Source organism: Carassius gibelio, chromosome B7 (genome assembly GCF_023724105.1).
Source record: "Carassius gibelio isolate Cgi1373 ecotype wild population from Czech Republic chromosome B7, carGib1.2-hapl.c, whole genome shotgun sequence".
In the NCBI taxonomy this organism is placed as follows: Eukaryota; Metazoa; Chordata; class Actinopteri; order Cypriniformes; family Cyprinidae; genus Carassius; species Carassius gibelio.
Genome location: NC_068402.1, coordinates 32,160,149 through 32,172,879, shown reverse-complemented (window position 1 = coordinate 32,172,879; position 12,731 = coordinate 32,160,149). Strand labels below are relative to the sequence as shown.

The following is a 12,731-nucleotide window of genomic DNA, read 5'->3' as shown; positions in this document are numbered from 1 at the left end:
ATTTTCTGTGCTCTGTTGAGAGCAGATAGTGACCCAGTGTGTATTGAAAGACAAATCTGGCCATTCTTGATAGTAATTCTTAAACAAGTCTGGTTTAATCACTTAAAAACTGAAGCTAATCATTTAACTTGATCTTTTGGTTTGTTAGTTTTGTGAAATTATGAGTGGGATTATTAACTTAATTAGTTTACTCTTGCTAAAAGAGAATATGTCTATGGATACACAATATCTAGATATCCAGACAGAAGTGTATGCTCTGCAATGTTTGCAAATTCATAGTGTGTTTGATGGATGATGAAAAAAAAAAAAAGACTGCGTGCATACTATTTAACCTATGCAAATTTGTATTGTAATCTGTTTCTCTCTTCAGAATGCATTGTTGTTTTCAAAATTTGTAATTCAAATATTCCTGAAACACTGTTACATCTTGTTGAATGCACATTCATTCGTATAATTTGGTGTTTTTTTTTAAGAACTGGTAACTGATTAAGTAGAAAAATGACAAAAAAAGAGGAAAATTATGAATCTCTCTCTCTCTCTCTCTCTCTCTCTCTCTCTCTCTCTCTCTCTCTCTCTCTCTCTCTCTCTCTCTCTCTCTCTATATATATATATATATATATATATATATATATATATATATATATATATATATATGTGTATATAGGAATTGGTTAAATTGATTGTTGGCCCTACTCAAATGCTAATAATGGATGATACCAGTGAGGTTGCATACCAATGGAACTTGTTACTTGTGTCCATGAATGTATTATTCCATTATTGAGATATTTGCTTGTTATAGATACCGCTACATTTCCCAAAAGCATTGCATTGTTCAGTATACAGGGGTTGTGCAATGAAACTGAAACTTATTTTAGACTACAGTAATTTATTACTGCATTCTTTTGCTGCTAACAGACCATCGATTTGTTTTAGGAATGACAGCTACAAGTCCTGAACAGTGGCTAGGGTGATTTTGAGCCATTCCTCTCGCAGAACAGTTGCCAGGCCAGGCCAGACTCGCTCCTCTAAAACACCCCAAAGTGGATCGATAATGTTCAGATCTGGTGAATGTGCAGGCCATGGGAGGTGTTCACCTTCACTTTCATCTTCATCAAAACCGTCTGTCACCAGTCTTCTTGTGTCTATTTGTGTATTATCATCCTAATACATGCTCCACCTTCAGGGTACAATGTTTGAACCATTGGGAGCACATGGTCTTCCAGAATGGTTAGATAGTTCTTGGCAGGGATGTGCCCGTTTGAAGATGCTGCCCAAACAGTGCATACAGCAGTCTGGGTGGATAAGCCTCTTTGGGGCATCTCTACACAGCCAGTGAGTGTGGACTCATTAGAGAGCAATACATGTTTCACATTGTCCACAGGCCAAGATTTGCGCTGATGAAACTGCCATTTGCCATTGGCACAAGTAACCAAAGGTTTGGCTATGACAGCCTAATCATGAATATTGACCCTGTGGATCTCCCAGTTGGAAACAATAGATTTGAGATGCACAATTAATTCTGCAGTTTTTGCATAAAGTCCCTTTTAGACAGCTTCCTCATGCGTTGACGGTTACTAATGTTGGATGTGGTTTGCAATTCGTGCTGATATGCCCACATTACCCTGGATACAATGGCTCTCGATACACCACAATGACTTGTCCTGGTCACAAGTGCACCAGTGAGACACGCACCATCAATTTATCCTCCTTTGAACTCTGGTTTGTCTCCCATTAGGTTGTGTGGATTAGGGCTGTGTGATAGGGACAAAAAAAAAAACCTATCACAATTTTTTTTTTTTTTATAAATTTTGCGATTACGATTTTGACACACACAGACATGCTTTACAGTCATAAATGCATTCAGTATAAATTTGAAACATATTTCCAAAAGAAAACCACTGAGAGCTTTATCAAAAAGTTGTATTATGTCTCTAGAAAAGACTTAAGTCAAAATAATCACTAAGTAAAGATGTCAAACAAAATCTAGACATATGACAAAAGATTATAATAAAAAAATAAAATAAAACCCATGGTCAGGGAATTATTATAATTTTTTTTTTTAACCATGCATTGGTCATAAAGCTCACTGTAGCGGTGCCTCAGGTGTTATATGTTTTGCTCAATATATTTATTGCCCAAGGTTCACAAGTACTCCGTCTGCAGTGCGTATACAGTATGTTATGTGTACGAGAGCACATTATTGTAACGCGAAAGCACATTAAAATAATGCACGAGCGGATAGACGCAGACGCATGCAGATTGCCTTTGCTCTGTTAACAAAACCAGATGCTCAGATCATAAACTGTATAACGCTCAGATACACGCTGCCTTAAAATGTGTCTCCTCTCGCTCAACCTGTGTCCTGTGCTCTCATAACTCTCTCTGTGCTCATTCGCAAGATATTAAATCTTTTTGCACCTTTCTATTTATAACCTTTTCTGTTCTCCTCTTTTTACCGCGTGTAGTGTGAACGTTCTGATCCATTAACATGGGCTCAAAAAGAAAAGCTACGCATCACAGAAATAGTGTGTGAACCTGGAGTTAGGCATATGCCCGGTCTGCTCTGTTCTCGCGCTCCACTTAGGCGCGCTGCATTCTGATTGGTTCAGATAACGTACTGCGGGAGGTCAGGGCTGCGGAAAATCGTGCTATAAAGCGATTTAGAAATCGCCCACACTCAAAACGCGATTTTATTTCAATTTTAATTAATCGCACAGCCCTAGTGTGGATTAAAGTAGCTTTGCTATTGCTCTGCTAATTAAAGTTTAATACACTGCCATTGCTGATGGAATGGAAATTAGTGAGTCGCATATGGTCACGAAACCTCCAACACAGAGCTGGACGATTAATCGAAGAATAATTGAAAATTATTCGAAATTCAGAACCTCTAACCGACATAATTTTCCCATGTTGGTTCATCATATTAAAATCAGAGTATTGTTGTCCATGTTAACATAATGATTGTCTCTTTTCTTTCTCTGGCAGTTGTAATGTCTTGAAGCGGTACCCGGACCGTTTGAAGGATGTACAGTGAGTGCTGATGGAAACTGCTGCTCCAATATGAGTGTTCATGATGTTGGCGGGAGACGACGCTTTGAGGACTCTGAGTTCACCCTGCGCATCTACCCAGGGGTCATCGCAGAGGGCAGCATCTACTGCCCCATCACCGCCCGTAAGATCACTTCGGCTGCAGAGGTTATCGAGCAAGTCATTGAACGCCTCCAGCTAGATAGGACGAAATGCTACGTCCTAGCAGAAGTGAAGGAGTTTGGCGGGGAAGAATGGATCCTCAACCCAACCGACTGTCCTGTCCAGCGCATGATGCTTTGGCCTCGCATGGCCTTGGAGAACCGCTTCAGCAGTGAGGACTACCGCTTCCTGCTGCGAGAAAAGAATCTCGATGGCTCCATCCACTACGGCAACTTGCAGATGTGGCTGCAGGTCACAGAAGAGCGGCGGCGCATGGTGGAGCGGGGCTTCCTGCCGCAGCCCTTGCCGAAGGACTTCGATGACCTTTGTAACCTGCCGGATCTTAATGAGAAGACTCTGCTGGACAACCTGCGCAGTCGCTTCAAACAGGAGAAGATCTACACCTATGTGGGCAGCATCCTCATAGTCATCAACCCCTTTAAGTTCCTTCCCATCTATAACCCCAAATATGTTAAGATGTACGATAATCACCAGCTGGGCAAGCTGGAGCCGCACATCTATGCGGTGGCGGACGTGGCCTACCATGCTATGCTGCAGAGTAAGCAGAATCAATGCATTGTTATTTCTGGAGAGAGTGGATCAGGCAAGACTCAAAGCACCAACTTCCTGATCCACCATCTAACGGCTCTAAGTCAGAAAGGCTTTGCTAGTGGGGTTGAGCAGATCATTCTGGGTGCCGGACCAGTGCTGGAGGTAAGAGCTGATTATAGAAATGTAATATTTCACAAGGTTGTTGGCAGTGGTTTTTATAGACCAATTTTTTTTTTATAGTTTATTAGGTATTAATAATCAAAAACCGGGTACAACTTTTGTTCTGGGTCAAATTGTTCCACATTTGTTTCCATGCCATTTGCCAAAAATCAACACAATTTAAAACAAAAGTTCATGCAAAAACTCTTTATTATAAAATTACAAATATTAATATTATTAATAGAGTATATAAATATTATCTAACATTATTTGTACATAGTCTGTGTTTTTATGTTATTTCTTTGTATTTTTGTTATGTCAGGTTTTCAATCTCCAGTGAGTGTAAAATGAGCTCCTCGCACTGTGCTGCAACAATATGGTAATCAAGGTCCATGAAACTAACAACCAAAAACAACATTTGTCTAATTTTTTTTATGGTAAAACTCAATTCGTTAAAAAATAATTGTGAAAAAATGTGTTCGAAAATCTGCTGGGTTTCGAAAAAGTTGGGTTTTTTATAACCTTATTTTTGCTGGTTTTCAAAGTGTTGATTTTTGGCATGGAAACTAATGTTTAGTTACTTTGACCCCAACACAAAAGTAATATTTAAATTTGTACAGTCTTCCAAAAACGCTTTAACCACTTTTTGAAGCAGTTCGAAAATTTAGAGTGGGTCAGATTGACGTGAAAACAACAGGAAGGTTAATACCATTTGGCAACAAGTTATAGGTTTGAGCTTAGATCTGATCTTTAGGAAAAATTCTGTTCTGTCGTAACCCACTGAAACGTGTTTAGACATTCTTCTGTCAGTTGCTTGGTTGCTATTCCTGTCAGGTCATGCTTGGTATCTGTATATTAAACACGTCAAGTGTATATGGTTGTCTGTGATTGTGTTGCTTCATGTAGCATTTTTAGTTTCAGATTGAACAGAAAAACTTGTCACGCCAACTTGTCATTTGTCTTGGTGAGTCTTTTGAATCCTGAGGCATTACCTTTGAGGTCTGAGAGAACCATTCGCTCTTCGGCCTCTGTTTGAAATACTCAACGGCACACCTTTAAAAAACCAAGTTATTGTGTTTTGTACAATTGTCACATTCTTTGATTTGCTTCCAGTTTTGTTTGTTTTGTAGTCTGGATAACCTCTTAAAGTGATGATAGTTTAGAAAGGCATACACTAGGTCATGCAATACAATGTTACAGTCATAATGCAGCCAAAAGAACAGGTTTTGAAAGCTGCTCTTGTGGACTCCAGTCATGCCAGGAATTCCACATGGCTTTTGTCACCAAGACGCACATGATGCTGTTTTGATAACGTTATCAACTTTACTTTGGTTAGTGCTTTTCTGTGTGTAGTTTACTGGTAGGGTTTTTTGTCACTGGAAGAATGATACGTTAAAAGTTGGTATCAAAATAATTTATTCGCGCACATTTATTAAAGCGAACCATAAGAGGCCAAGATAAAATCAAAGCAACTGTCACTTGTGGCCTATTGCTTTGGCATGTTGTTGCCAGCATTTTATAGAAGACATAATGTGCAATAAATAAGTACATTCATTATTAATAATAACCGTTCAAAAGATAAATATCTTTTGCCAAGTAATGTAGTTCATTATTTGGCCAGACTCTGGATACGTAGCCTTTACTAATGTAGTTACTATTAATATTCCACTGATGTTCAGCGTATATTTTGTGTTTTAGGAACAATATACTGCTGCTTCAACTGGGACTACAGTATATTGACAATAAAGAACAGCTTTGAGTGCCTTATTGATTTTAATTAAATTGTTACTACATAAAATATTAATCACACATTCTCATTAAAACTTTATTTTATTGCGCAATTCATGAAGGCAGGCCTTCCTGCACAGCACATATGCCGTCTCCCTTTTTTTTCGCAGAGTAAGCTTGTTAGTAGAGTGCTATGAACTAAATTGGTTGTCAGATTAGTAAAATGGCCAGAAATTGAATTTTATTTGTCTATTTCAGTCTAAAACACTTGATATAATCATACTTTTTTACTTGCTATCTGCTTGCTTAAAAAAGGCTAATGTTTAAGCATATGGGTTAATGCCCAACCATCTGGCTCAATTGAATGGCTCTTGAGTGGAGAGGATGGGCTTTAATTGTTTGCAGAGTCATTACTGATTAATGCAGAGAGTGTGGAGTGGCCGAGCACACAGACGTCTCTTCCTCTTTACTCAAATGGAGGTGACCCATCTGTCACTCTTTCTAATGACAACACTGCTGGTTTATACACACACTCAGTGCCCGAAGCTCTTTAAGTGCAAGGGAGTTGAGGCTGGTGTACAAGTGTGTAGTTTTAATGTTTTAACTAGTGGTGGTTGCTAATTCGTCCGAAATGAGTGATACCTAAAATCATGTGGGTTGTCAAGTATTAGGCTACTTTAAGATATCAGACTTGCACGTCGCATAGACTTACACTGAAAGTGGAGAACCTAAGACATATCTGGAACCTCCAGAACATTTACTTTATGGTTGAAACTATCATGGCCAAGCACCCCTCAAGTAATCCTTGAGAAAATGAATTCTGTTTCTGGATGTATGATCAACTGTGCATTGATTATGTTGGTTAATTTACCCAAAAAATAAAATTCTGTCATTATTTAGCCACCCTCATGTCGTTCCAAACCCACAAGACTTCCCGTACTAACTTTCTGGGCCTTGAACATAGTAATTCTGTTGCTGTATATGCAGGGTCAGAAAGCTCTCGGATTTCATCAAAAATATCTTCATTTGTGTTCCAAAGATGAACTAAGGTCTTACCGGTTTGGAGTAATTAAGGGAGTAATTAATAACAGATTTTTTTTTTTTTTTTTTACTTTTCTTTCAGGCACATTGATGTGATGCAACCTGTTCTTCAAGGCCTATGACAGAAGTTTAGAAAGGCGTTTATATATTTCGAATTATCGGTGAAGAGTTGCCTGGCAGTTGAAATGCAGGAGCTTTCATTTGTACACCACTTCCTTCTTCTTTAGCAGGCTTTTGTTATGGGTATAATCTTCTCTAAAGCTTAAAATTTCTGCTCGAGTGAGAATATCAGTTTCAAAGACTCATCTCATGCTGGCTTTCTGCCAGAGCAGTAGCACTGATAGTTGGGAGTCTGTGTTATGAGTTGGCTAATATGTAGTGAGGATTATTCATCCAACAAACCTTCTGCTGTCATTTTTAAAGAGTTGTTGACTCAGTGCTTGGCATTTGTGCGCTGCTGGTATCTTTAATCATAAGTGTTGCATTGTAATGCATCAGATGGTTCCTAAAGACTTCAGTTTCATGATTCAGAAATTTCAGTTGTTAGCCACACAATGGGCCTTTTTTTTTTGGAATCAAATAATTGTGCAGAATATGTTTGAAAGTCCCTTGTGTGTTGAGAGGTTTCAGTTTTTCCAGATAGTACAAGTTTGAAAAATTTTCCATTAATTATTTTTGGTATTTGGACTTCTGGTTTAGAAGTAGTTAACTTTTTGGTCGTTGGATTTCTCTGATGTCATTTTCTACAGTCCAATTTACGCAATGTCTAAACCTTGGCACAGTCCTCAGTTCAGTTGTTTTCTTGAGTAATTCGGTGGGTTTAAAGGTATTTGTGCGATTGTGTGACGGTGTGTGAGGTAAGGGTCTCTGGGAGTTTGGCAGGCTGCTTGGGTTCGTTTCCAGGCCTAAGTGAGGATTGGTGTTTTTCAGTCCAACAGAAACATTTCAGCTAGAGCCATATAAGAGTCAGCCTGGGTCACAGCATGGCCGTTCCTCCCCAGCAGCCTGTAATGAATCTTTAATACCTACTGTCATTAGTCCTAATGCGCTACTGGGATTATTGTGAATCACTGCTAGCACTGGGTGGGGCGGCAGAGTTTGGGGGATTTACTGTATGTTAGTATTCTTTATCCTGGCAGAGATGTTCTGGTATGTATTAAAGCCAACAGTATCTTGATCATTTAGTTTTTATGGTTTTAAAAAAAAAAGTGTTGCTGAGCTTTATGAAGATCAGTTTATGTTGACATGAAATAATCTGAAAGTATTACATTTAAATTTTACGTAATGGAAACTCCAACCTGATCTTCTGTTACAAGGTGGTGATTTTGAATGTCCACCTCTAAACCTAATCGTCATTGAGCCGTTAGCAGATTGTGTGAAAACCATACGAATGTGATTGTAGGAATTAATTTCTTTAACACAATCATACACCCAAATTATGGGTAAGTGAATATTCGATGTATGTATTTTTAAAAATAGGCCTAGTCTTTTATTACATAAAGGATTCTCTCAAATATTGTCGGATTGCTGTTTTTATCATTTATATTTGAAATGATGTATTTGGAGAAAAAGAGACATCTTCTGTTCCCCGTAGAAACACTTAATATAGCTGTTTTAAGCACCAAATAAATAAGACATAATTCGTGAATATTTATTTTGTGTAGATATCGCTTGTTAGCCCTCAGGTGTGTCCAGTCATGTAATTTAATAAATTTATGATAAATCATGTTGTCACAAAAGTAAATTTAAAACAGAATTCCTCAAAATGAACATCAAAAGTTTAGCCTGAATCTTTACATATGAGATTTGAGGAAGGTAATGTACAGTGCCACGTCTCACAAACACGGCTTGGATTGGTCATGTAGGGTCACTGCTTTTCAGGATCTTAAGTGGAAAGAGTGAAAGGGTTAAGCCAGCTCTTCTGTACTTTATCTGTCAAATCAATTCAAATTGGTTTTAATCAGTTCTCCACTGAAATCACTGAAGCCTGTTGTAAACACAGTGCAGGTGTCCTGATAAATCCTTGTCTGAAATGCTGGGCAATACATTGTCTAGTCTCACAGAGCCAGACGTCTGACTATCAGTATCAGTACGTCTGGTTCACATCGCTGCTGCTTCCGGTCGCCCAATCAGCTTCTACTTTGTTTTTCATTAACATTATAATTCTGCTAGATTACGGTGTTCTGTAGTTTACCAGTATAATGTATTGTCATAAAAGCATTACTGCATGTTAGCATTTATTTTGTAGAATTGTGGTTCACCTGTTATCATGGTCAGTACGCAAGCTAACATTATTTGGACTGGACAGTTGAAGTCTTCCCTGACTAGTGGTCCTTCAGAAGTGTTAGAGTAAACTTCTAAAGTGGTGAAAAGAGACTTGAAGAGTTTACATTATCATTTGCTCAAATAGCAAAAAAAAAAAAAAAACATGTAGAAAGATTAAGGTAGTCAGAAGAGAGAGCGATGTCAAATTTACCGTCACTTCCCCAGAAGGTACATTAGAAACATCCTTTTTACTAGTTTTTTTTTTTTTCAACAACATTGTAATATAAACAAATAAAATATAAAACAACTTGCTAGAACTATAGCTAGTTTTGCAGTATTTCTAACTGTGGAAATGCAACATCACGGTCTGTGAAAAGGATCCATCATGCTTGCATTCCCAGGGTTCCTGCATGTCTCTCTGCAGACCTTTGGTCCAGGTGTGGTTTCACTCCAACACAACAAACTGTCAGGTTCTCTCAAGTGTGGTAAATCTCATCCACTCTGTGTGGATCTGACTTACATTCTTTTTGAAAACCTTCTTTTTTTTCTTCTTCCAAACATCATGAAGCACTTGTGCTTTTTCTACAAGGAAAGAAATGATTGGAAAGACTGAACTCTTGTTAACTGGAATGCTAGTAGGTCTGACAAAGAAAATGGCAAATCATTAAGCTCATTCGTTGTTGGCATGGTTTTTTTATTGTTGTAAAAGACCTGACTGACTGTTGACTTAGTTCACCTAGATGTTCAGACTATTGCATGAATTGCATTGTTGAACGTTAGATAGTAAACACCCAGGCCATGCCAATGAATGGCTTTCTTCTCCTTACAGCTGTGCTTTATTTATACAAACCAGTCAAGCTTTTTACACCGTGTATTGTAGTATGAGTAGTTAAGATATTGTGAATGAAAGCTGGTATCAGATTTAATGTTCTCTTAATATTGATTGTATTGAGTTTGTTTTATTTATTTATTTATTTATTTTTTTGCCGAGTAGCACACACAACTTTTTTATTAACTATTTTATTTTATTGTACAATGTCTCATATTAAGTTATTTTGTAGCCACAGGAACTTGTAAATTACACACATGCAATGTAGGACAGTCAGATCTTCATTTCAGCATTTTCAATGTCAATTTTCAATTTCAATGTCAAAATTAAAAATTATGATACAAATGTTTGCATTTAGTAATAGCATAAGACGTCTGTATGGGTTTTTGTGATATTGCTACAAAATAATACACCAATATAAATGGTGTACCACCCAAAAATGACAATTGTTATCATTTACTGTCCCTTATGTTCAGTGTTGGGGGTAACGCATTACAAGTAACATGAGTTACGTAATCAGATTACTTTTTTCAAGTAACTAGTAAAGTAACGCATTACTTTCTAATTTACAAGAAAATAACACCAGTTACTTTGTTTTGTCATTTATTGACTGACAAGTCTCCTGTCCCCATATTGGGAGAAATCAGAAGTATAGAGGCGTTGTGTGCATTGTGTGAACATGATGTAGTTCTACATTAAATGTGAATGTGCATTAATTCATCCCAGTTGCAAAAAAAAAAAAATAGTATTTATCAAAAAATGTATTCAAACAGTGAAATGCAATCTCAGGATCTGACACAAACCTGCAATAATTATCTTAAATACTATGTTAAATAGCACAAATGTATCTAATCCCATTTTATTAACCAGTGTCTTTGCTGCTGACCTTTGATCCAGTTCAGCCATACTAATAAGCAAAAATTACTTGTAGATAAACTAAAAGTTGTGCTTCCTTTTGTTTTTTATTGCTGAAGAGTGTTGAACCTTCTTCTCCTGTGTTCTACTCTACAGACGTCAATTGACTTTTCCTTCAGCCTGAGGTTTATTCATTACACTTTTTGGTGTGAAAGGGCTTTTACATTTGTAAATAGAACTTCTATTAAAAACACATTGTATCACATTACTTTCTATGAAAAGTAACTAAGTAATGTAATAAGTTATTTTTTTTTAGGGAGTAACACAATATTGTAATGCATTACTTTTAAAAGTAACTTTCCCCGACATTGCTTATGTTGTTTCCAAACCTGTTTGAGTTTCTTTCTTTTGTTGAACACACACACATACACACACACACACACACACACACACACAGATATTTTGAAGAATTTTGCTAACCAAAATCTTCATGGTAGCCACTGACTGAAACCTTAAGTTAAAACTTTAAAGGAAAATTCTCTCATCATTTACCCTTTTAGAAAGTTATAGTCATACAGTAGAATACAAGTAAAAGAGGTGCCAGAAACTTCCAATAAAAGCACATGCTTCTTTCAGGATGGTTTCAGGATGATTTCAGATTTTACTCTTACTGTAGTTTGTTTTGAAGTTTAAGAGTTTAATGAAATGGTCACCGATTATGGGATGGCAGTGCAGATCCAGACCCAAGACTGTTCCACCCAAAACATTAATCATTTCTTGTACATTTTTCATATTTTACCATGTAGTTCTGAAAACAGAAAACATGTACACTTCTATGTTATGTATTAAAAATATTTTGCTTCCATAAAATGAAGCCTATTGTTGAACCATTACAGTTTTTGCCTTTTCAGATTAAAACGTTCTATTTTCCCAAGTAATTTTTTTTTTCATCTAAGAAATATATTATCGCACAAATTAATATAAAAAAGTAAAATCATTTTCAAAATTTATAGAAATGTGTCTTGAGCACCAAATCAGCTTTTTATATATATATATATATATATATATATATATATATATATATATATATATATATAATATATATATAATTTTTTTTTATAAATTAAAATAGAAATTTGTAATAATTATTCACAACATTACTGTTTTTACTTTGTTTTTGATTAAATAAATGCAGCTTTGGTGAGCATAAGAGACTTCTTTCAGAAACATCTTATTTAGCTACTATATTTATTGCTTGTAGATGCTTATATTATTCCTTATTTATACTCTTTAAAACAAGAAAATCATAACATTGCATAGTTTAATATTACACAGTTTCTATAATAAAATTTAAATTAATTAAAAAATGTAAAATATTTTCAGTTTCTATAATGAGAGTGAAACTGTCACAAATGCATTACTATATCTCTACTAAATGTGCTCAGTTGTTACAAAAATTTTTGCACATTGAAAAATCTGAATGATTGTAAACTTAATGCTACTAAATTGTATTGATCTATTTTTGGATTCTGGAGTGAGATGTGATCTGGACATGTTTTAATGGCATTTGATTGTAAAATGTTTTTTTACAAACCTTTGCTAAGAATGAAACAGAAGTTGAAATTAGTGGAGCATTAATTAAATACTGACATTTCAGTGTGTTTCTTATTTGTCTTTCATCACACAGTCTTTTCATTTCTACTGCAGTCTGCCCTCATTAATGTGTATATTTCATTGTGCATGCAGCATGAGTCACCTGCAGATATGTTTCATTGTTATTTATAAATATAATTTTTACAGTGCCAAATATTTGCATTTTGCTTTGTTTGCACTGGCGGTTGCTGTCAGACATTTCCATACTGGTCACTGAGAGTTCAGAGTGCACTCGACAGATACCTGTAACACAGCGGGACACTGGAGGGAATCCCTGTGTTTGTCTCAACGTCACAGCTAATCAGATTGGCCTCCTTTCTCAGAGTTCCAAGTGGGATGTTTTACTAAAGTATGTTGGTTTCCCCCTCCCCCAGCCACCAGCCGGGCCCATGTGATTAATGTGGGCTGTGTTTCTGGTCACCACCTGTTTCTTAGCAAGCAATAGCGCAGAACTGCAATG

At 36.5% G+C, this 12,731-nt stretch overlaps 1 protein-coding gene across 11 annotated transcripts in view; it reads left to right on the top strand.

The window, feature by feature from the left end:
- The window catches only part of LOC127961189 (unconventional myosin-IXAa), a 123,923-nt gene that overhangs the window by 25,313 nt on the left and 85,879 nt on the right, over positions 1-12,731 (top strand). For all 11 annotated transcript variants that reach the window (XM_052560188.1, XM_052560186.1, XM_052560185.1 and 8 more), the window contains exon 2: positions 2,986-3,903. In XM_052560188.1, coding sequence (XP_052416148.1) covers positions 3,061-3,903 — 843 coding nt within the window. In that variant the 5' untranslated portion in view covers positions 2,986-3,060. The remainder of the gene's footprint in view (positions 1-2,985; positions 3,904-12,731) is intronic.